The sequence below is a fragment of the Callorhinchus milii genome, unplaced genomic scaffold, assembly GCF_018977255.1.
Source record: "Callorhinchus milii isolate IMCB2004 unplaced genomic scaffold, IMCB_Cmil_1.0 Scaffold14, whole genome shotgun sequence".
Classification (NCBI taxonomy): Eukaryota; Metazoa; Chordata; class Chondrichthyes; order Chimaeriformes; family Callorhinchidae; genus Callorhinchus; species Callorhinchus milii.
In genome coordinates this window covers 10,195,400-10,214,687 of record NW_024704755.1, presented here as the reverse complement: position 1 = coordinate 10,214,687, position 19,288 = coordinate 10,195,400, and the positions used below count along the sequence as shown (strand labels likewise).

At 39.3% G+C, this 19,288-nt stretch overlaps 1 protein-coding gene across 1 annotated transcript in view; it reads right to left on the bottom strand.

Moving 5' to 3' along the window:
* rbl2 (retinoblastoma-like 2 (p130)) overlaps positions 1–19,288 on the bottom strand; it is a 33,231-nt gene that overhangs the window by 2,269 nt on the left and 11,674 nt on the right. Inside the window, exons 5-21 of the mRNA XM_007889455.2 lie at positions 17,282–17,410; positions 15,992–16,152; positions 15,237–15,301; positions 14,612–14,798; positions 12,194–12,360; positions 11,833–11,945; positions 11,434–11,537; positions 10,892–11,029; positions 10,078–10,242; positions 9,833–9,944; positions 9,177–9,437; positions 8,474–8,751; positions 7,552–7,728; positions 7,035–7,106; positions 2,894–2,996; positions 1,604–1,818; positions 44–208 (exon numbers count right to left, since the gene is read on the bottom strand). Coding sequence (XP_007887646.1) covers positions 44–208; positions 1,604–1,818; positions 2,894–2,996; positions 7,035–7,106; positions 7,552–7,728; positions 8,474–8,751; positions 9,177–9,437; positions 9,833–9,944; positions 10,078–10,242; positions 10,892–11,029; positions 11,434–11,537; positions 11,833–11,945; positions 12,194–12,360; positions 14,612–14,798; positions 15,237–15,301; positions 15,992–16,152; positions 17,282–17,410 — 2,612 coding nt within the window. The remainder of the gene's footprint in view (positions 1–43; positions 209–1,603; positions 1,819–2,893; positions 2,997–7,034; positions 7,107–7,551; positions 7,729–8,473; positions 8,752–9,176; positions 9,438–9,832; positions 9,945–10,077; positions 10,243–10,891; positions 11,030–11,433; positions 11,538–11,832; positions 11,946–12,193; positions 12,361–14,611; positions 14,799–15,236; positions 15,302–15,991; positions 16,153–17,281; positions 17,411–19,288) is intronic.

Genomic DNA, 19,288 nt, shown 5'->3' with positions numbered 1-19,288 from the left:
AAACAGCAGGCATTAAGATGAGTTGCTTGAAATCAGCACTTACCTTAGATGGACTTCTGCTGAAACAGTAGAACATTTTTTCCCTTGGTGAAAGAGCACCTCCATTCTTATGTGGTGAAATATAAATGGAGTGATGCTGAGAGAGTAAAACTCGCCGTGGTGATCCCATCCTTACAGATGGGAAAGGGGATAAAGATGAAGCTTCACCCTGAGTAAATAAACACACATTAATCTCAGACCTGAATTCATTCATATTCAAAATAATTTTTCATAAATTTGGAATTGGGAATAAAATCCCATTCATCTCATTACTGTGCAGTATTAGGGCAGCTGCAGTGAGACGAGATTGGGGATGCCCTTGTTCTAATTTCAGGTGGAAGAATGGATATTAAAAAATGCAACTACATATCAAGCTGTGTGCTCATTTTACCACACTGCTCTTTGCATAGAATTCATTTGTATAATGAACTATATAATTTAACTGTGCCCTCATGACACCAATAAATCCTTTGGAAGAGATGTTAAATTGATGTCCTGTCTGCCCTGATCAGGTGGACATTAAAAATCATTCACCATTCAAAAAGAGAAGGGAGTTTCTCTCGAGTCCTGCCAACAATTCTCCAGACTAAACAGGTCATTCACTTCATGGCTGAGAGTGCTGTGTGCAAATTGGCTGCCATGTTCACCTACAAAATGCTTTGCAGAGATGTGTCAACGTGACACACGCTATAGAAAATGAAAAGATTATTACTTTAAAGTGTGCTGTGGAACTTGGCAAAAAGTGCTTACAGCACCCTCCTGTGGCAGTAAATGGATTCAACAATTTACCCATTTGTCTTACAGTACTTTTAAATGAGGTGGATGTCAGTGTTTTGTTCCCCAATTTCAGGTGAAGGAATGGACACTGAGAAATCCTGCAAAGTATAAAAGCTTTCTATGATCATTTTACCACACTTCTCTTCAAGATTAAGTGAGATGAAAGATGAAATATAATTAATTTATATAAACACATTCCAACATTAATAACACAAGTTCACTTACAGGAAGCAAACTTACTAGGGTGTGAACCCCAGCATTTGCTGGCCAAGAAACAAACGGCACACAGAAAGCCAGCAGGCTCCATCATGTTTCGAAACATGTCTTTTATGACTGCAGCACATGGAGCATAACGCAGCTGCCTTACGGATCCCCAACTCCCATTTTATTAATGCTCTTCTACTGCATATCAAGTGAAAGGATATATTGGACTTGAGGAATTTTTTCCAGAATTGAACAAGAGAAGCTACACAATTTATACTTAAGAAAGAAGCCCAGCAGGTTGCGCATAACTGGGTCTCAAAAATCATAATGGAAATCTTCACACACAAAATCACAGTCAATCCACTTTACAGTATATCCTGTGAAGTGCTTTTGAGAGGTCTCAGCAATGCGATAATGCACTATATCAATGCAAGGATTTATTATTACCTTTCCACCCAGAATAAATACAGGATATACAAATTATGCCCTGTAGGTCATCAATGTAAGTTTTTTTTAATGATTACACTTAGATAGTGTAACTAAAAATTCTATTCATATAATTGTGAAGAAACCAATATCTTACCCCATTATCTAGATTTGATGCTGAATATTTCAATGCAAATGCTTTGACACGTCTTATATAGATGTTGTTGTAGAATTGAATAAGGTCCCCTCTCTCCTCCTCTTCCATATCACTGTTGGCTCCGGCCAGTCGAGTTGGGGTAGGTGGTGCACTGTTAGGATGTGGTACTGGAAGAGTGCTATTCGACCTCATGTTTGGACTGGAGTCTCTGCTGGCTACACAGAATAAAACGTAAAGCTGCATGGAGTGAAGCAACGACTTGCATTTATATAGGACTCCTGACGCAGGACAGCTAAACAATGGTCCCGTTTGATGCCATGACGGGGATAAAGTGGGGGTGACCGTAGGCACCGTGCACTAGGAAAGTCTTCAGGTGTGATCTGAAGACTGGTAGAATGTAGCATAGCAACTGCTTTCTGACCTCTGCAAATTTTTCTTTAAATATTTTTCAATAAAATGTTGGGAATTTGCAAGCTAGTCTGAGGGTTGGGACAATGGCAAACCTGTTGAACTTTGCTCTTTTGGTTGTATGATCTCTTCCCTTGTACACATACCGACTTGTAAATATGTCAATGTTATTTTAAACCGGTTGCAAGTTACCAGATCATTTTGTAAATGTTAGGATACTATATGGAAAACTAATTTACTTCACAATATAAAATGCAACAAACAAGAATAAAATATCAGAAACCAGACAGAAAATTCAAGGCTGTAATTGCTGCGTCCAGCTGATGGCTGTAAACCACAACACAAAAGGGAGTACACAAGACAAAAAGGCTATACAACACAACACATTTATGAGGAATATTATATTACTTTAGCATGCACCAAGACAGTAGAACAAGAGGACACAGGTTTCAAGTTGTAAAGGGCAATACCTGGGCACATACGAGAATTTTTTATATATAAAATCAGAATAATTAACAACTGGAACAGATAATAATAATCATTGCATTTGATATAGCGCCTTATCACATCAAGATGTCTCAAAGTGCTTCACAAAATACATTGTAATAATTTATAAATTTTAAATATATTGCAAAGATTGCCAGGAAAGGTAGTTGAGACCAGGACACTGGACTCCTTTAAAAAGCAGCTTGATGCTGCTGTGATTGTGGGGTAATCTTGTAATGTAATGATGGTCGCAATAAAATGGGTCTAGAGTTGAACAATGCAATGTATCAAAATGATAAAACAAAATACAGAAAAAAAAATCAAATCAAAATTAGTTTGTGCCAATGCCCAACTAAATGCATAAAAAGGAAAAACAAATAAGTCTGAGAAACCTACTCCGATCTCTGCTGATCTCGGATGGTGAACCCTGGCGGCCACTCCCATCACTACTGCCAGATGTTCGTCTTCTGCGAGCTTTCAACAATACACTCCTGTAAACCTTCAACAGCAACAACAACAACAACAAATTAACATTGTAAAGCACCTTTCACCGACAGAGAAATACAAAGCAATGCACGATGAAGAGAACTGGCAAATCTAATGTTAGAATGGTTTAAATCATGGTGAGTAATTATGATCAAAGGTTTATTAAAACAGAGTAATCCAGATCACAGCAACAAGTTATTACCTTTGCTAACATACTAACTCAAGCACTGAAGAATTGAGCTCACAGTCCACATACAGGATTAGTGGGAAGTATATCAAGAGAACACCTTCATTAAAACCATCTATGTTCCCCGACCCTTGTGTTATTTCTCTACGTACCCATTATTTCAAGGACCAGTTTGTGAGGATACAGAGTAGCAGTGAGGGAAACTACTGAAAGGGAAACTCTTAGAATTTAGCCCAATCATTTCAATGACTCCTTTGGGATGGCTGTCAGAATTCTGAGTCTTTCTGGGAAAGTGAGGCTGGTGCAGAGTTTGTGAGCTACATGCCAGGTTTCTCACAATACCAGAGGTTTGGGGTTATCGTGGATCACTTTGCCATCATCTTTTCAACGTTGGGTAAATTTAGGAGCCATAATACAGTGAAGCTTACGTATGCCATGCTAGACCTCGGCAGCAAACCAAGATCATCTCATAGCCAAAGTGTCACAAATCGGCATTACGTATGCTGCTGAAGATGCACTTCACCCCATCAGGTGCTTTATTCAGTTGCTAGGTGCCAGTAACACTACTACGTTCCTGAGGGTTGCTTTGTCAACTCCCCAACCCCTCACATAGCCTACAATATACAGTATTTTAACTTCACTGTGTTTTATTGCTTCAGTTGATTCAGATCTAAAGCACACAATGGACTAATATGGAAAGAATGTAAATGTGTTGCCAGTGATTTTTCACATTTTATTTCCCCAGGTGTCAGGCTTTTGTGCTTGGTTGGAGAAATAAAAGGCAACAAAAAAAATGATTTTCAGAATTGCAAAACTTTTAAAGCAATAAATAGACAGACAATCTCACCCTCCAAACCCTGGATTAAAATCCATGTTGTATAAATGCAACATGTAAATTTTGCTGGATTTTAAAATGCTGAAATTTACATTATATACCTGGCATATTTTATGATGATTTTTATGTTGCGTTTATACAGCCTGAAGTAAAGATGCTTTTCACACTGATTTCAATTGGGCCAAGAGAGTTTCAATGTAATGCATGGTCGCAGAACACCAACATTGTACATTGGTTTTAATATTACTTAACTAGAAGTAAAATGCAGCTTCCCAACAAATGGAATTCGTTATCTGTTTAGACCAACTAAGAACCTGTTTATACTCATTCAGCAGAACTGGTGAGCCATTAACTGATCAGATTTCAGAGTTAAAATCTTCCACCTCTTTCCCCAAATATGTGCAGAGGATCACTCCAAAGCAAATCAGTAAAATTATCTGAGGCAAATTTTTCTTTGCTGTTTTCAGCCAAAAATCAAACATTCACCAGGCTAATATTTTAAAATTGACAAGTCCATATTTTATCTTTATTCTACATCTTTTGTTACTTTCTCCATTCTTTAGGTCCTCTTGCTTTATGTACTCATCTCCAGATTGTGAATTGAATCTGGCATGTAATATTTCCTGAGCAACTGCTTAAATTTAGTGATACAGCACAGAAACAGCAGTCTAATCCTGGGGCATCACATTCAGTTTTGGTAACCACGATCTGGACGTAATAAACACTCTGGGGTGTGATCAGAACCAGAGTGTGATTTGCTCAAGAACGACAGATTTCCTGCAGAACTTATCGAGTGTGAAATGGAAAAATGCATTAATTTAGGGCACATCATACTTCTGCTAGGATGTGTGGAGAAATGTTGGCCAGAAGAGCAATTCAGCACCTGGAATGCTGGTATCCTCTTGGCAGTCGCTGTCAAATAACTGAGGCTAGCAACGAATCTTAAATTGTAAAGGTTCATAAAATACTAGTTCAAGCAGGCAAGTGTAAACTGGACAGCAAACAAATCTGGGCTACTTTTCCATATCTTCCCATGTTAAGTTACATAATGGCATTTTTAAATAACGTTTTATCAAAATACATGCCCTCACACAGAAAACATGCTCATTCAACCATAAAACAAATTGTAGAGCATGAAGTATAATTGCTTGCACAGAATATATAGAAATACATAGAATGATACAGCACAGAAACAAACCATTCAGCCCAACTAGTCTGTGCTGTTGTTTATACTCCATACAAGGCCCCACCCCTCGTATTCTTCTCCCCTATACCACTCAGCTTCATTTCCGCCTGATGTATAAAAATATAATCATTAAATTTATGAATTACATTTATCAGTTCCATTGGATCAAATGTCAAGGAGAGAAGCGCACACATCCAAGACACTTTTGATCTGTCCTGTTATTATAGTATTCTGTAATGGAAAATAAGCTTTATGTTGGCTGCAATTTCTGGCTGAAAGGCAAGAATTTTGAGTCATGTGATAATACACTACTTTTAGTTCTGTCACCAACAGACTTCTACAATGAAAAAAACCTGGCAATAGGAATCAGAACAACACTGAAGCACCAACAATATGGAAATAAGGCTCAAAGGACCACTGTTACCATTTCTGGTGACATTGCCATTTTTTTAAAATTCATTAACATGACTAAAAGAAGCTTTAAAAATGCAACTAAAACTGAAGGTTATGAAAAATGGCAAACAGCAAAGAGTGTTCAGTTTCCTACAATGTAATTTGTTTATAAAATGGGAATTTGCTGAGATATAGATACATTCTACATGTATTGTATTGGAAATAAAGGTTGCTCTCATGTTCAGGTACAACAGGACCTGGTTTCCGTAGTCCAGATACAAGAACTTAAACAGATCTGCAACTCAACTTTTTACAACGTCCTTGTATAATCCTACAATGATGCCAGTTCTTATGGACTACCCTCATACAAGATTTTGCACTGTAATATACAACAACTTGGATTTATATAGCGCTCTCCACGCCGGACGGCAGCTCAGAGCGCTTCACAGTAACGGATCCTGGGGCTGAGCCAGGGGCAGGGGAGGAAGGTGATCAAAGGCACGGTTGAAAAGAAAGGTCTTCAGCCGAGACGTGAAAGAGAGGCTGCGAGGCGAAGGGAGTGAGGAAGGGAGTTCCAGAGCCTTGGGGCATAGTGGCTAAAGGTACGGCTGCAGATGGTGGAGCGGAGGACTCAGGGGCAAGGAGGAGGCCAGACCCAATACAATAACACAATATTTTGAGATTTGAAAACCATTCAAAAGTGAAGTCTGAATTGCTGTCAGAGACTTCTGATCTGTGTTGTTAGCATTGCCCACATTAACCAAAATTTGATTAAACAGTAATCCCCAAGTTGGAAGAGTTTGTTTGGGCTCTGCAGCAGGGGGTATGAATAAGTGAGCTTCAGGAGGTTTACGAGTGCTTGCTACCAGCTAATGTTATTCCTTCTCACGCACCTCATTTAAAATCTTGCTCCAACTAGCCAAGTTTCAGTAAATCTTGCAAAACCTGAAGGCAAGTTTACTGTCTTACATTTGTTGTACAGCAATCTCGCAGTACTTCACTATTAATTGCAGTCAAAAGATTCTCTGGGGACAACTTTGACCACTTTATGTGAGAAAACATTTGCTGCTTTTTTGGATTATTTTTAAGTTAAATCGTGCAAATAAACAATAACAATTTTAACTTGAAACAAAAGTGCATTTCCCACCCCACCCATCCCAATTGCATGTATTCCTTAAAGATAGCATATTGGATTGTTGAATATTCTCCAAATTCTGAAGTTTTATAATCGAGTGATGTGAAAATCGTTTAAACAGTCGTTCCCCAACTTGTGACAGTTTTTGTAAGCATGGCAATAGTCTGTTCAAATACTTTAAAAGATATAGCATAAATGCAAGCACAAACAGCTGATGTAAGAAAGAATAGTCAATAGTTAGTTTGTCATATCAATCGACTCATCGCACAAAAAAATGCAAGAGTCAGAAAAGGGTAATAAAGTGGTTTCACATACGTTGCTGCTGGCCTGAGGCTGGGTTCTGTAACTGTGCATGATATTCTGAAAGGATTGATCTTCTTTCGTCACCTGAAAACAAACGTTTATTCTCAGTTGGGCTCATTTGTGCTGCTCGAAAATGTGCGTTTTTCCTGATTCTCATTCACTTTTCTCCTCGAAGATGCCACTTATGATATCTCACCCAAGTGACCTCAGGTATATCTTCGGTATGCACCGACACAGCGAGCGTCTGCAGACTATTTAACCACGAGAAGGATGCAAACAAACATGCAGAAACACAACCATCAGGGCTCTGACCTGAGCGGATGTCCCCCACCTCCCCATCCCAGGAGACTTCTCTCTCCAAGCACAGCTCTGATTGAGATGAGTTAACACACCACAGGCCTATACTTGGACCTGCGACCTTCTCACCTGCATTGATTAATATTACAAGAGGTGCCTTTAAGCACTGGGCAATCAGGGAGCATATTTCACTTATCGTAACTTTAATGAGGTACTCAAATGTATAATTTACCTTGGCCATTATATAAATTGCACACATAAGCAGCTGATCTAAGTGCCGGTCAGTCATAAGGTCAGTGCAGTTGACCAGAGTGTATTCAAAACATGTCCAGATCTTGCTCCTCAAGTCATCGGAAATGTCGAGTTTTGCACAGAGATGTCGCAGGCGGACACTTGCCAAATGATAAACCTAGTTGTTCAAAGCAAGATATAAATGTCTGAGCTTGCAATAAATGATCACATACAACTACAATATTTGTATATTACAACATATTTAGTACGAGCTGCTGAATGAGTACTTACTCACAGAAAACAGCTAGTCCTTTAATACAATCTACATCACTTCCATTTGACAGTACCCAAGTGTCTCATTTTCTTAACACATTTTCAGTAAATTAATTCATGAGTGACAAGGTGTCAATTCCAAAACTTATCACCTCTGTATACTGCTGATTTAAGTATAGGGTGGAAGAGTATAAAAAATGATTACTTAAGTTCCAGCAGTTCAAGATTGCTTGTGGAACTCAGAACTTTTAATAGTTATAATCCGTTCTCAGTTGAATATCAGGAAATCACAGCCACAATGAGCAACATTGCTGCATCCAGCAATTATCTTGTAATTAAAGCAGCGTCCCTATTGGAAGTTTACATACAGTAAAGAACTTCAAATCCCGAGTAATAATAATCCTTGCCTTTGATATCTTCACATTGGGAGGACATCGTCACAGGATATACTGTAAAGTGCAGCATATTTTGTAGGTGAATGCGGCAGCCAATTTGCACACATCACGTTTCCCACAAACAGCCATAGTCTGATTAACTGATTTTATTTGGGGGAATTAATGGTCAGGACACAGGGAGATAGAGCTGACAATGGATGAAAAAACATTCTGTTTCTCTGCACTGATATCATTTAAAAAAAAAAAACAACATACCTTTCTAAAGACTAAGGCGATAGAGCCTGTCTTTTTGGGCCTGTTTGCCATCATTTGCTGCTGGTTGTATCTCTGCTGTCCTGGGGACAGGGAGACTTGTTGAAATGGCACCTGGCCTGCGATGTGTACTGGAGTGCCAGCCAGCTGCTGGGTGCTTAGGCTGCTGGAAAGTGTCTGGGCAGTGAGGGTCTGAATGTTACCAGCGACAGCCTGGGTCTGCCCACTGACACTGAACTGCACTGGAATGAATGCAATGCTTCCACTTTCATTTGCGATACCTGGAAAATATAAAGCCAAGTAGGGATCAAAAAAATGTTTCAACACGACTTTTCAATCCCTCGTTGGTAATAAGACGTTTAATGCAATTGTAATGTATTTAGCAGAAATAGCTTTTTAAGCTTGCACAACTCACATAAAAATCTTGAAACCTAACAACACTGACAGGAATAAATGTAAAAGCAATGTAAATATTTGTAACAAGATTTTCAGTTTTCTGAGCTCAGAAGAAGAACTTCCTTTAAAGGGCTACCAACTGGCTGTAATGACACTAATTGCTTACGATTTGCGGGGAAATTCATTCGGGATCTCAGTAATACAACACAAACAAAATCTACATCTGAAAGTCGGCTGCTGAAATCTAACTGAAGTACTCGGAGGCTCAAGCTGTGAGAGGTATTTATTGGAAAGATATGAAGTGACCTGCCTTGAACTGGTATTATGGTTGCTGTTACAGTTGCAGTTGCCATTGTGACTAGCGTTTGCCTTGGGAGGTGTGTCACCGGCACAGCCTCGGCGGTCACGCTCTGCACCGGGACCACACTGCCAGCTTGATGCTGGGAAACCCTCATCGAATTGGTCGAAGAGTCCAAGGTGGTATCAGCATCAGCAAACAGCCTCCGCCTTGCACTCCCTGCGTTGGGGGAGCTGTACCGATCGTGCAACGTAGTGGGTGAAGCAGTCGTATCTGGGGGGGATAAAAAAAACAGCAAGAAAAATGGGTGGTTATATTATTAGCACAACAGAGAAAAAAAACATCAACATAATGTAGTTGTTAGAGGAAACTGGGGTTGCCACAAGGCGCTGTTTATAGTTATTTTTCTTCCTCGCACTTGAGGGAATTGGTGTTTCCCAATTGGTTGCAGTGTTCACCTGCATAATAGTCACCGCACTTTACAGTAAATCCTGCAAGGCGCTTTGAGACATCCTCCCGACATGATTAGCACCATTTCAATTGCAAGGTTTATTATTTGATAATAAATAGCTTGATTCTAGCATTGCATCCCAAGAAAAATTCTCATGCGTAGCCATTCTCAGTGAACGGCAATGCCGTAGCGAGTTTGTTTGAAGCGAGTCACTTACCTTTCCTGCTCCCATCAGCACGGACCTCCTTTAGCCGTGCATGAGGGAGTGGGGAGCTGGGCAGGCTGCTGCCAGTGTGCTCTGCGTTCTCAAAATAATATGATGGCATCACCTAAACCAAAGCACAAATTGTAAATTTGTTTGCTGGCTGAAACCAATAAATCGGCAGCGTCATCTTTCAAAGACAGAGTCAGCGTTTTGTATTTAGGTTAACGCAAAAATCAGAAAGGAAAACAGTCCCTGACCTCCTCACACGTCGGAACCTTGTTTTCAGCGTTTTTAATTCCATCCCAGAGAGGTGAGTCTTGCTTCCATGCCATATTTTCTAGGATTGTTTCCTCAATATGGTTGAGGCGTTTGACCACCTCCCTGAACAGACCGTCTTCAGCCCTAATAAGCACCTCGATCACCTGTATAAAATGGCAGATGCACAGGCTTCAAACAATCAGCTTCCAAAATTGCAACAAAATATTCAAAGAATTCCCCACTGCGACCATCACCTCAGATGACCTCTTACTGTAACCTGGTGCTCTGAGCCCACAATTATCTGATGTTATTATCCACCCATCTGGGAAAGAAAGTTTCTACAAACAGAATCATTTGGGATTGTGTGCAGCACACATTTTGCATTTGGATTGATTTGCTCCTCGTGTTCTGAGTGAGGGAGGTCAGTAAATCACAGGCATTTTCAGATTGAGCAAATGATCTTGGGATGAACATGCGCTTTGGGACATCCTCCCGACGTTAAAGACGCAATATAAATGTCAGCAATATAGATGAGCACCAATCAAAACTGAACCTTTTTTATAATCACCAAACTAACGGATGTAGCAGCAAAAACCTGTGGAAAAATTGAGATCTATTTTTTTNAATCCAATTTTCTTCCCTCCTTTGCTGACGGCAGTAACTCAAATCCTGGGTAATTCCAGGAGATGGCAGTGGTGATCTTGTCCAAGTCGCCATTCATGTGTTTGCCTGGAGAGATGGCTGGAGGGAAGAGAAATCCTTCAGCAGGTCCTGAAGAAGGCAATGCTTCTAGATTGCTATCGCTCTGCTCACCTTGTAAAAATGATAGGGTGGAAGGTCAAAGATATCCATGATCCACATAAAGTCTCCTGGTGGTTTATAGGAAAAGATAACTATTTCAAGGCAGCAGGCAAGAAGTGAACGATGGAATATGTCTTGTTGCAGGATTCCCTGGGTGAGAAGCAGAGACAGATAATCCATATTTATACCACATTTATATATATATATATATATATAACAGTTCAGTTGGGTTTTTCCTATAAGTTATTTTCCTGTAAGTGATGAGATGGAACATCAGGAGAAACAACCTCATTTGTAGTGCAAAGTTTAAAGCACGACATTTTCAATAAAAATGGTCCTGTGGACAGTGCCTACTAGGCAACAAAATTGATCGGGAATTTGTGGAATCAGAATTGTGATTCTGTTGTCACAAATGCTGCATGGCAGGGAGGAGGGAGAAAAGAAATGTAGGATATCATCTCAACGTTGTCCTATTGCACAGGGTGACTACAAGTGGAAAGCACTCTTCATTTCTAAAACATTCAGTGCATTTTTAGCTGTTAATGTACACTTACAGTCAGATCTATCTCTCCCAACCTCCTCTTTTCCTGCTCGATAACCGCTTCCAGGACTTTGTAATAAAGAATCTCGGCGAGCCACAGGTATTTAGTAGCATAGTCTGTGCAACAGTAAGAAAAATTCAGTTATACAGCACCTTTCAGATATTCACAGTTGCAGTGAAACACCAACCATATTAACAGGCCTGTGATGCACAACCAACCAGAAGATATCATCTCTTTGTACAGAAATGATGTACCACATCACAGGTAAGAATGCCCTCCATAACTCAAACTCATTTTGAAGGCAGCAAAGTCAACCAGCATGTAATGAGTTTCTCCCATAGAGCAACAGGAGCAACTACTGGAGGTATACAGTCCAAAGGAATAATTTTGTTTAGTGTAATCTGCACTGACCTATAGAGTAGCCAGAGTGATCCTTGGTAGACTGTGTATAATGGTGACAGAATACTTCCCCCATCTGTTTGACTCTGTGAGCGATCGGCAGTGTGGGATCTCCAGAGCAGGACCTGTTGAAAGGGTAAATGCATCATCACGTATCAGAAATGGCATTCCATCAGAGTCGCTCTGCACAGCCACAAAACGAAATTAACATCCACAAAGCATCGTAATACCTTTACACCACAAAAAAATAAAGAATACAAAGATTCCAGCTCATTCCTCCACACTGATGGTGACAATAATGGGAAAACTACCTCTCATTACGATATGCACTGAAAGGCCTCTGCATTTAATACGCATTCAGAACATTCCTTACCTGAAAATTTGTAGTAATCTCTCACTGGGTGCATTTTTCAGCCCCATTAGCATGGCGTGAAGACGACTAACACACTGCGTTGCAGAGGAAATGGGGGTCGCACATGGGTTGCTTTCCTTCATGTATCTGCGACCAGTCAGTGGTGTTGAAATTGTGTGTGCCTTGGACTGGGGGAGAAAATGCAAAGTTATATGATGATCATGGTCATTCACTCGAATGGATCTGATGATTATCTCAACATTTTATGTGCAAGTAGAATATTGTGCAAAGAGAATGCACTTGAGCAAAGCGGGGCATACTCAGTGAGAGATGAGTGCTTTGAAAGGTTTACTAAAACATGTGCAAAGAAATAGCCCAGAAAGACACAGGTGAACTTAGCAAGTCTTCCCTTCAGATCTGGAAGTTTAGAAAATTTATATAACATTAAGATTGAAATAGCATCTATGACGTGAAAGACTGGCTAAGAACGTTCCACAAATCATGAATAATTTAAACAAAGCGAGTCTTGTTATGCAGACAAATGCGGCAGCTAATTTTACTACCAGCAAAGGCCATAATACCAATTAATCTGATTTTTTTTGGGATGGTGGGGGGTAATTGTGAAATTGGGTTCAAGCGTTTGTCAGAAACCACACCAAGGATATTATTAAAACGTTTTATTAGCAATTATAAAACTACACAGGCATAAACATCACATTACACCCAATGCATTATCATTACTCGTTCCTGCTTAAATGACTACTGAAGCACTATCTTAACAAAATGCACTCAATACTAAAATTATAAACATATAAAAAAATTATGTGATATATGAAATGTGCCTAAATAATCTCTAACAGTTTTGTATGTATGCTGGGTGCATGTTTTAGGATGTAGGAGAGATACTACCAAACAGGCAGGAAGTCAAGACAAAGTTCCAAGGCTGGCACAAAAGTTAAACACCGTCCCTGGTGTGCTGCTGTCTGCAAACGTCTCTTGGTAGTCCACTCCAGCAAGGGCTGAACTTGTCCTCTTTGTGGTCCACTCCAGCAAGAGCTGGACTTGTCCTCTTGCCCTCTAAGCCTCTCTTCTTCCTCTCCGTAGAGGTTCATCCCCTTCCTCTCGTCCCCTTCCTCTCCTCAAGAGGCTCAAATACTTCTAAGTTTTGGCTACCGTTTTTTATACCCTTTTTTGCCAGCCATCTCCTTTCTTCTCATTACTTCTTTCAGTAATTCATTGTGCTCCTTTCTGACTCTGTCCATGTGACCTGCTGATCTCAAGCTTTTCCTCAGTTTTAATTGCTAATTTTGTATACCTACCCACACAGTTGGCCTCCCATCCATTCCTTGGTCCAATTATCCCAGGTTCCTATCTCTCCTCCCCGTAGGTCACATGCCCTTGTAAGCGCAGATGGCCTACCATCCATCCTCCCGATCCAGCTATCCTTATCTTCCCTGACCATGGGTCGCATTCCAGTGTACTCAGCGCCTTGGGACGGCCTCCCGACATGAAAGGTGCTACACAAATGTAATCTTGCTGTTGTACTCCTGCCTAGCTCGGTGTCTCTTTACTCGGATTGTGAGTATGTGTGTGTGTGTGTGTGTGAGAGTGAGTGTGAGTGAGTGTGAGTGAGTGACATGCATGCCATATGGCAGTTTTTATTTCTTTCATTCATTCTACTTAATTCATCTATTCACTACATGATCAATATTAATGATTCGTATACTATAATCCCAACTATTTACAGCATGGGGTGAATTTGGACGAGGAGGAATATTTGTCTTGGGCCAACTGGAAAATCTCTAAGTGTTATGTGAAATACTAGCACGATCCCTGCCTGAATCAGTACCTGGGTTTAAAGATTCACTTGAAAGAAGGACAAAAATTTGGAATAAATTTCTGAATTTAATATAGTAGCTTATCACATCCAAATATCTCAAAGGATTTAATGAAAAGAGTTCAGATTTTACTTTCATGAGGCACTTTATATTCTATTAATCCTGTGGCTGCCCCATTCATATATCTGATGATCATGTTGTATTTCAACCGTTTCCCTAACATCAGCATTGGGTCAAGCACAGAATGCAAATTAAACATTATTTTGCACTAAACTAACAGCCCAGCAAATACTTTTCACTCCATGACAATTGTAGGGAGTACAGCCTGCGAGAGAGCAGAGATCTGCACTAAGATTTCATTAGCGGTTACCACTCAGTTCATTTCTGGGCTCGGCGTCCATCACTGCTTCACAAAAACTGACTAATCCCTACAACTATTCGCCTCTGAAGACAGACACTGGATCATACTGGGTTTGCAAAAGCAATTTGCAACAAAATCTTTTAAACTCCCAGATACAAACTATTGGATGGACCGTGTGTCTATCATTGTGTATACTAATAGTAGCCTTTGATGTTTTGCAGTGTCCTTTCATCCTCTTACCTTTTGAAAGTGGTGCTGAAGATTATGCTTGACCTGCAGCCTTTCGACGGTTTCTGTATTGGACATGCTGCTCAGACACCTGTGTGAGGTTCCTATCTCCTCATCTGCATCGTCTCCCAGGAAAATCCTTTCATCGAGATTTCCCACGGTTAACACATACTCCTCGTAGGCCTTGTTAATGGCTTTGCTGAAGCAAGAAGGGGGAAACAATAACCAGAGGCATCTTGAAATAAAACCAACCCTCTGTGCAGATCTATTTAAAAGATTGTTAATCCATGTCAAACTGGAATTACTCCAAGATATGGTTAGGGATGATTCTGACCCACTCCATCCAGTGAGGCATTTCAGTGAGAGAGAAAGGGAGAAAAAAAAATCAGGTGCTTCAATAGTAGAAAGATACTAATCCTGTTATTCAGGGTCGACTAATGATTCAAAAACAATGCCAAAGGAATCAGCAAATGGTACTTAATTGACCCAAAAACAATGGTTAGATCAGTATATTGCCTCGGCTATTGTTGAACATATTACTTAAAATAATCAAGTTTGTGGCAAAATACTTTAACATCCACGAAGCATATACATATTGTGAAATCCAAACTAGCGTGGAGATCGCTGCATGACTTACAAACTGTCTCCAAAGTTCCCGGGATCCAGAAAACCAGTTAGAGTTTCTCCTTTTCCCTTCAAGATCTGCAGTCAGAGTAATAAATACGCACTTAAATAAACCGCAAGCCAAATAAGTTACCCATTGTTCAAAACAATATTGTACTTTTAAAACCCTAAAATTGTGTAGATGGCACTTGATGATGTTTGGGAAAAAATCTTGTGATGAGCTTTTTTTTAAAGTGTGTATTTTAACAACAATAATCAGTTGAATTATGATAAGACGTGTGGAGTATTCAGCTCTAAAATCAATTAATTTACACAGAGTTTAGGCTCACGGCCTTGAGTTTCCACAGTAAATTCCCAATCACAGTCATGCTCTCATGGAGAGGTCACATATTTCTGTGGGGTCTGGTAGAATGCACAGGAAGCTGTACTGCCATTGCATGGGGAAATATTCAGGAGGAAACAGAGCATGGTATCTACCTTAGGCAGGTGAAAGAGAGAATGTTTTCCCTTACCTAAGAGTAAGATATGTTTAAAAAGGGATAACAATATGGATGTGCATAGAACTGCATTGAGGTTTTATTTATAATGTTATTAATATTTATATACCTTTTCTGCCAGTGCCAAATAGCTGAGCCTGATTATATACCTGGTGTGGATCATTATATACATTATCTGAGCTGAAAAATAGATTTACAAACTGTACAAATCATGATAAAACAGTGAAACGTGCAGGTGATAACCTCCAAGAATAAAATACACTGGTCAAACCTTTCTTTCAAAAAGCTTTCGGATGTATGGCTTCCAGTAATGCTGCTTAATGCCCTTAGCCTCTAATTCCAATCCATCATGCAAAGAACACAAATCGTCAATGATACATGGTGGCTCTGAAGGAGGTTTATAATCTTTATTGCCAAAGTCCTCTGGTAGCCCTGAAGTGAAGAGAACAGTACAGATTACACAATTGCTGCTCTCATCACCACTCTATTGTACTCCATCTGAATGTTCATAATAGACTAGAAGCCTTTGTCTGTCTTTTCTACAGGAGAGGAAAATCCAAACATCTATTGAAATTTACGCCTGACCCTGATGACAGGAACTTACTATGTGAAAAATCCTGTGTTCCATACCTTGTCCTCTTAATCCATTTTAAGAATTAATGTTACTGCCAGACTACGTTGTCTGAATATCGTACTCAGTCTACAAAACGGTTACAAAAGTGATACAAGCTGCTTATACTGTTTAATACCTTCTTGAGTGTAAAGGTCTATATAGCTTCAAAATACTTATTAATGGAACTGTACAAATTTATGTTCAATCCTAATTTGAATAAACTAAATCAGAATTAAAGAAATGTACAGTGCCAAATATTCAGCCAGAGTTTCATTACAAGAAAAATATCCTAAATATCTGCGGACACTGAAATTCTCCTGTGGATAACTGCAGCTTATATATATATTATTAAAAAATACATAAGTAAAATCAATTAAAATATTAATTGATCAGATGGGATGTGACTGGAGAACTATAGTGCTGACAAGAGCCTTCCCTTAGACTTTTATATTGCTGGAAGTGATGGATTTACACTTCCCACCCCCAACACAAACTAAATGTGACCGCACACTACCTTAAATATTAAAAGGAGAAATTTTCCTTAATGTTCTTGGGTGACCCTATTTAAAAGGAAGCATTTTTTCTTATCTGACCTCAGGGAAGTGACAACATGGAGCTGACAATTGGCTTCAGTAACTCTGGGTTATGAAAGAGAAAAATCAGACAGGTTCAACGTCCTGATTGCCATCACTGGTGCACATATATATATATGTATAGGAAATATATATATAATAAATGTGTGAGGGTAAGATAGGTTTGGCAGTTTTGCCATAAGCTCTGGAACCATATCACAGAAGATGTAGAGAGATTACAGATAAATTTGTTAATAGGCAGCTTTGTGACAACAGCATTTCTTCACTTCCCCCCACCCACCCACCTCCATGAATAGCCATAAAGATCTTTGTACTAAAGATCACAGCTTTGCGATTCACAAAAGCTTGGACCTACCTTTGAACGTGGCATTCAGCAAGTCTCTGCGGTTGGAACAGAGCAGTGCGTTCCCAAACACTAGATCCAACGCACAAAGCAGAAGGTGGTACGAGTTAACCAGGTCATCACTGATCATGGGGAAATTTCCTATAATAATAAAAGAGGCACCGTTGCTTTGATGACGTTGATTGCCCACAAAAAGGTGAAAATCATTTTTATGCAGAATTTTAGAGTGTCTAGAATTTTCGCAAATTTCAAAGTCGGTTTTCCATAGTTCTAAAAGCTACAGAAAAACATTCAAAATTAAGGTAGTATTTTAGAATTCACCAAATTCTGGATGCTCTGAAATAATATGTAAATCTAGGCACAGGTCGAATTTCTTCCCCGTAAACAAACTATTCTCACCAATTATCAAATGTTAACAGTATATTTCAATTGCTAATTTTGACCGAACCAATAAGACATTGATGTACATTAACACTTTTGTACTTGTGCTACATGGTATTTTATTTCCTTCCTAAGTCAATGAGCTTATCAATTCATATTAGCAATGTGAACCTACCACCTACTGGGAGCAAAGAAAACGTTTCATTCTGACAAAAAAAGTCTTAATATGTTATTTTGCTCAGTGCCCTGCAGCCAGCTCGTGTCTGCAATACAACGCAATTCAATGGGCTGTCAATCTACATCACATCACTCTACGCCAACGTCCATGATATTTATTTTCAAATTGTTCAAGAATCTAGACAATAATTATAATGCTTGCATTTGATATAGAGCTTTATCATGTCTTCGAGACGTTCCAAAGCGCTTCACAGAATATACTGTAAATTTACTGCATATTTTGTGGGCGAAACACCCATTAGACAAAGTCTAATCAGGCAGTGACATCTGAAGGGGGAAAAAGAGGATGGAATGGACCACTCTTCTGGTATAAATCTGTCTTATAATATTTGCCTTGATGAAATAGCCTGCTTCAAGTGGACTGTAGTGAAAGACTGGCTTACTGAATTGTGGCTTATATGTTTTTTTTAAAAACTACATTTATTATGGAATAACAGGATGCAGCTGGAGATGACTGGAATGACGACAGATGCCTTACGAAATTGAGCATGCTCAAAGCTCCAAGTGACTGGGGGAAAGTGAAGTACAGAATCAAAGAACAAATCACAGATTTTCATAACTTAATGCATGCTCCATCAACCAGCAATTCAGCAATTATCGTCAGGCCAAGAGCTAGAAACATCTGGTTCTTTAAGGGCAATAGTGCACAAATGTAAGGTAACCATGCAAAAATGTAAGGGCAATAGTGCACAAATGTAAGAGATGCATTGTAAAACCTTTTTTCAAGAATTTGTAATGAAAGATTTTCTAATTTGTCACCAACTTGACAGCTTTTTAACATTAAAAATTCTTTCATTCTCCTCCTGCTGCAAGATTTAACATAATATTATAAATGTGAGTTAGGAAGATATTTAATTGATAAGCTTATTCTGCAAAGGGCATCAAAAAAACCCAAGATAATCGACAATAAGTTGGTCATCCATCGATGAGTCAACCACAATGATTGAATATCAAAATCTGATTAACTGTAACAACAATATAGTGTCCCGAAACACTTTGTGGCAAGGATATGGCAAGTATAAACATGGTTTAAACATGAACTGTATGGCAAGCATAAACATGGTTAGTCTTTGTGAAGTCTGAAAAGCTAAACACTGCTGTCCAATATCAATCTCTTCATGTTACCTGTGAATACATTAAACTCCCCTAGCTCTGTGTGCCATCCATTCATTAGACACAGGCCTTCCATGGTGTTGAGCAGAAACCCTCCCACTACGTTCCACCAGTTTTGCAAGTAAAATAATCAATACTGTAACAACATCTACAGGGATGTTACTGTTGTTTTACAATGGGAGAAAAAAAAATCTGAATGACCCACTTGCAGACGATTGAGCAGTGCTTTGATCCTCAGCACATGAAACAGCAACTTGAATACCTAGACTCAAAAACTAACATAAAGGT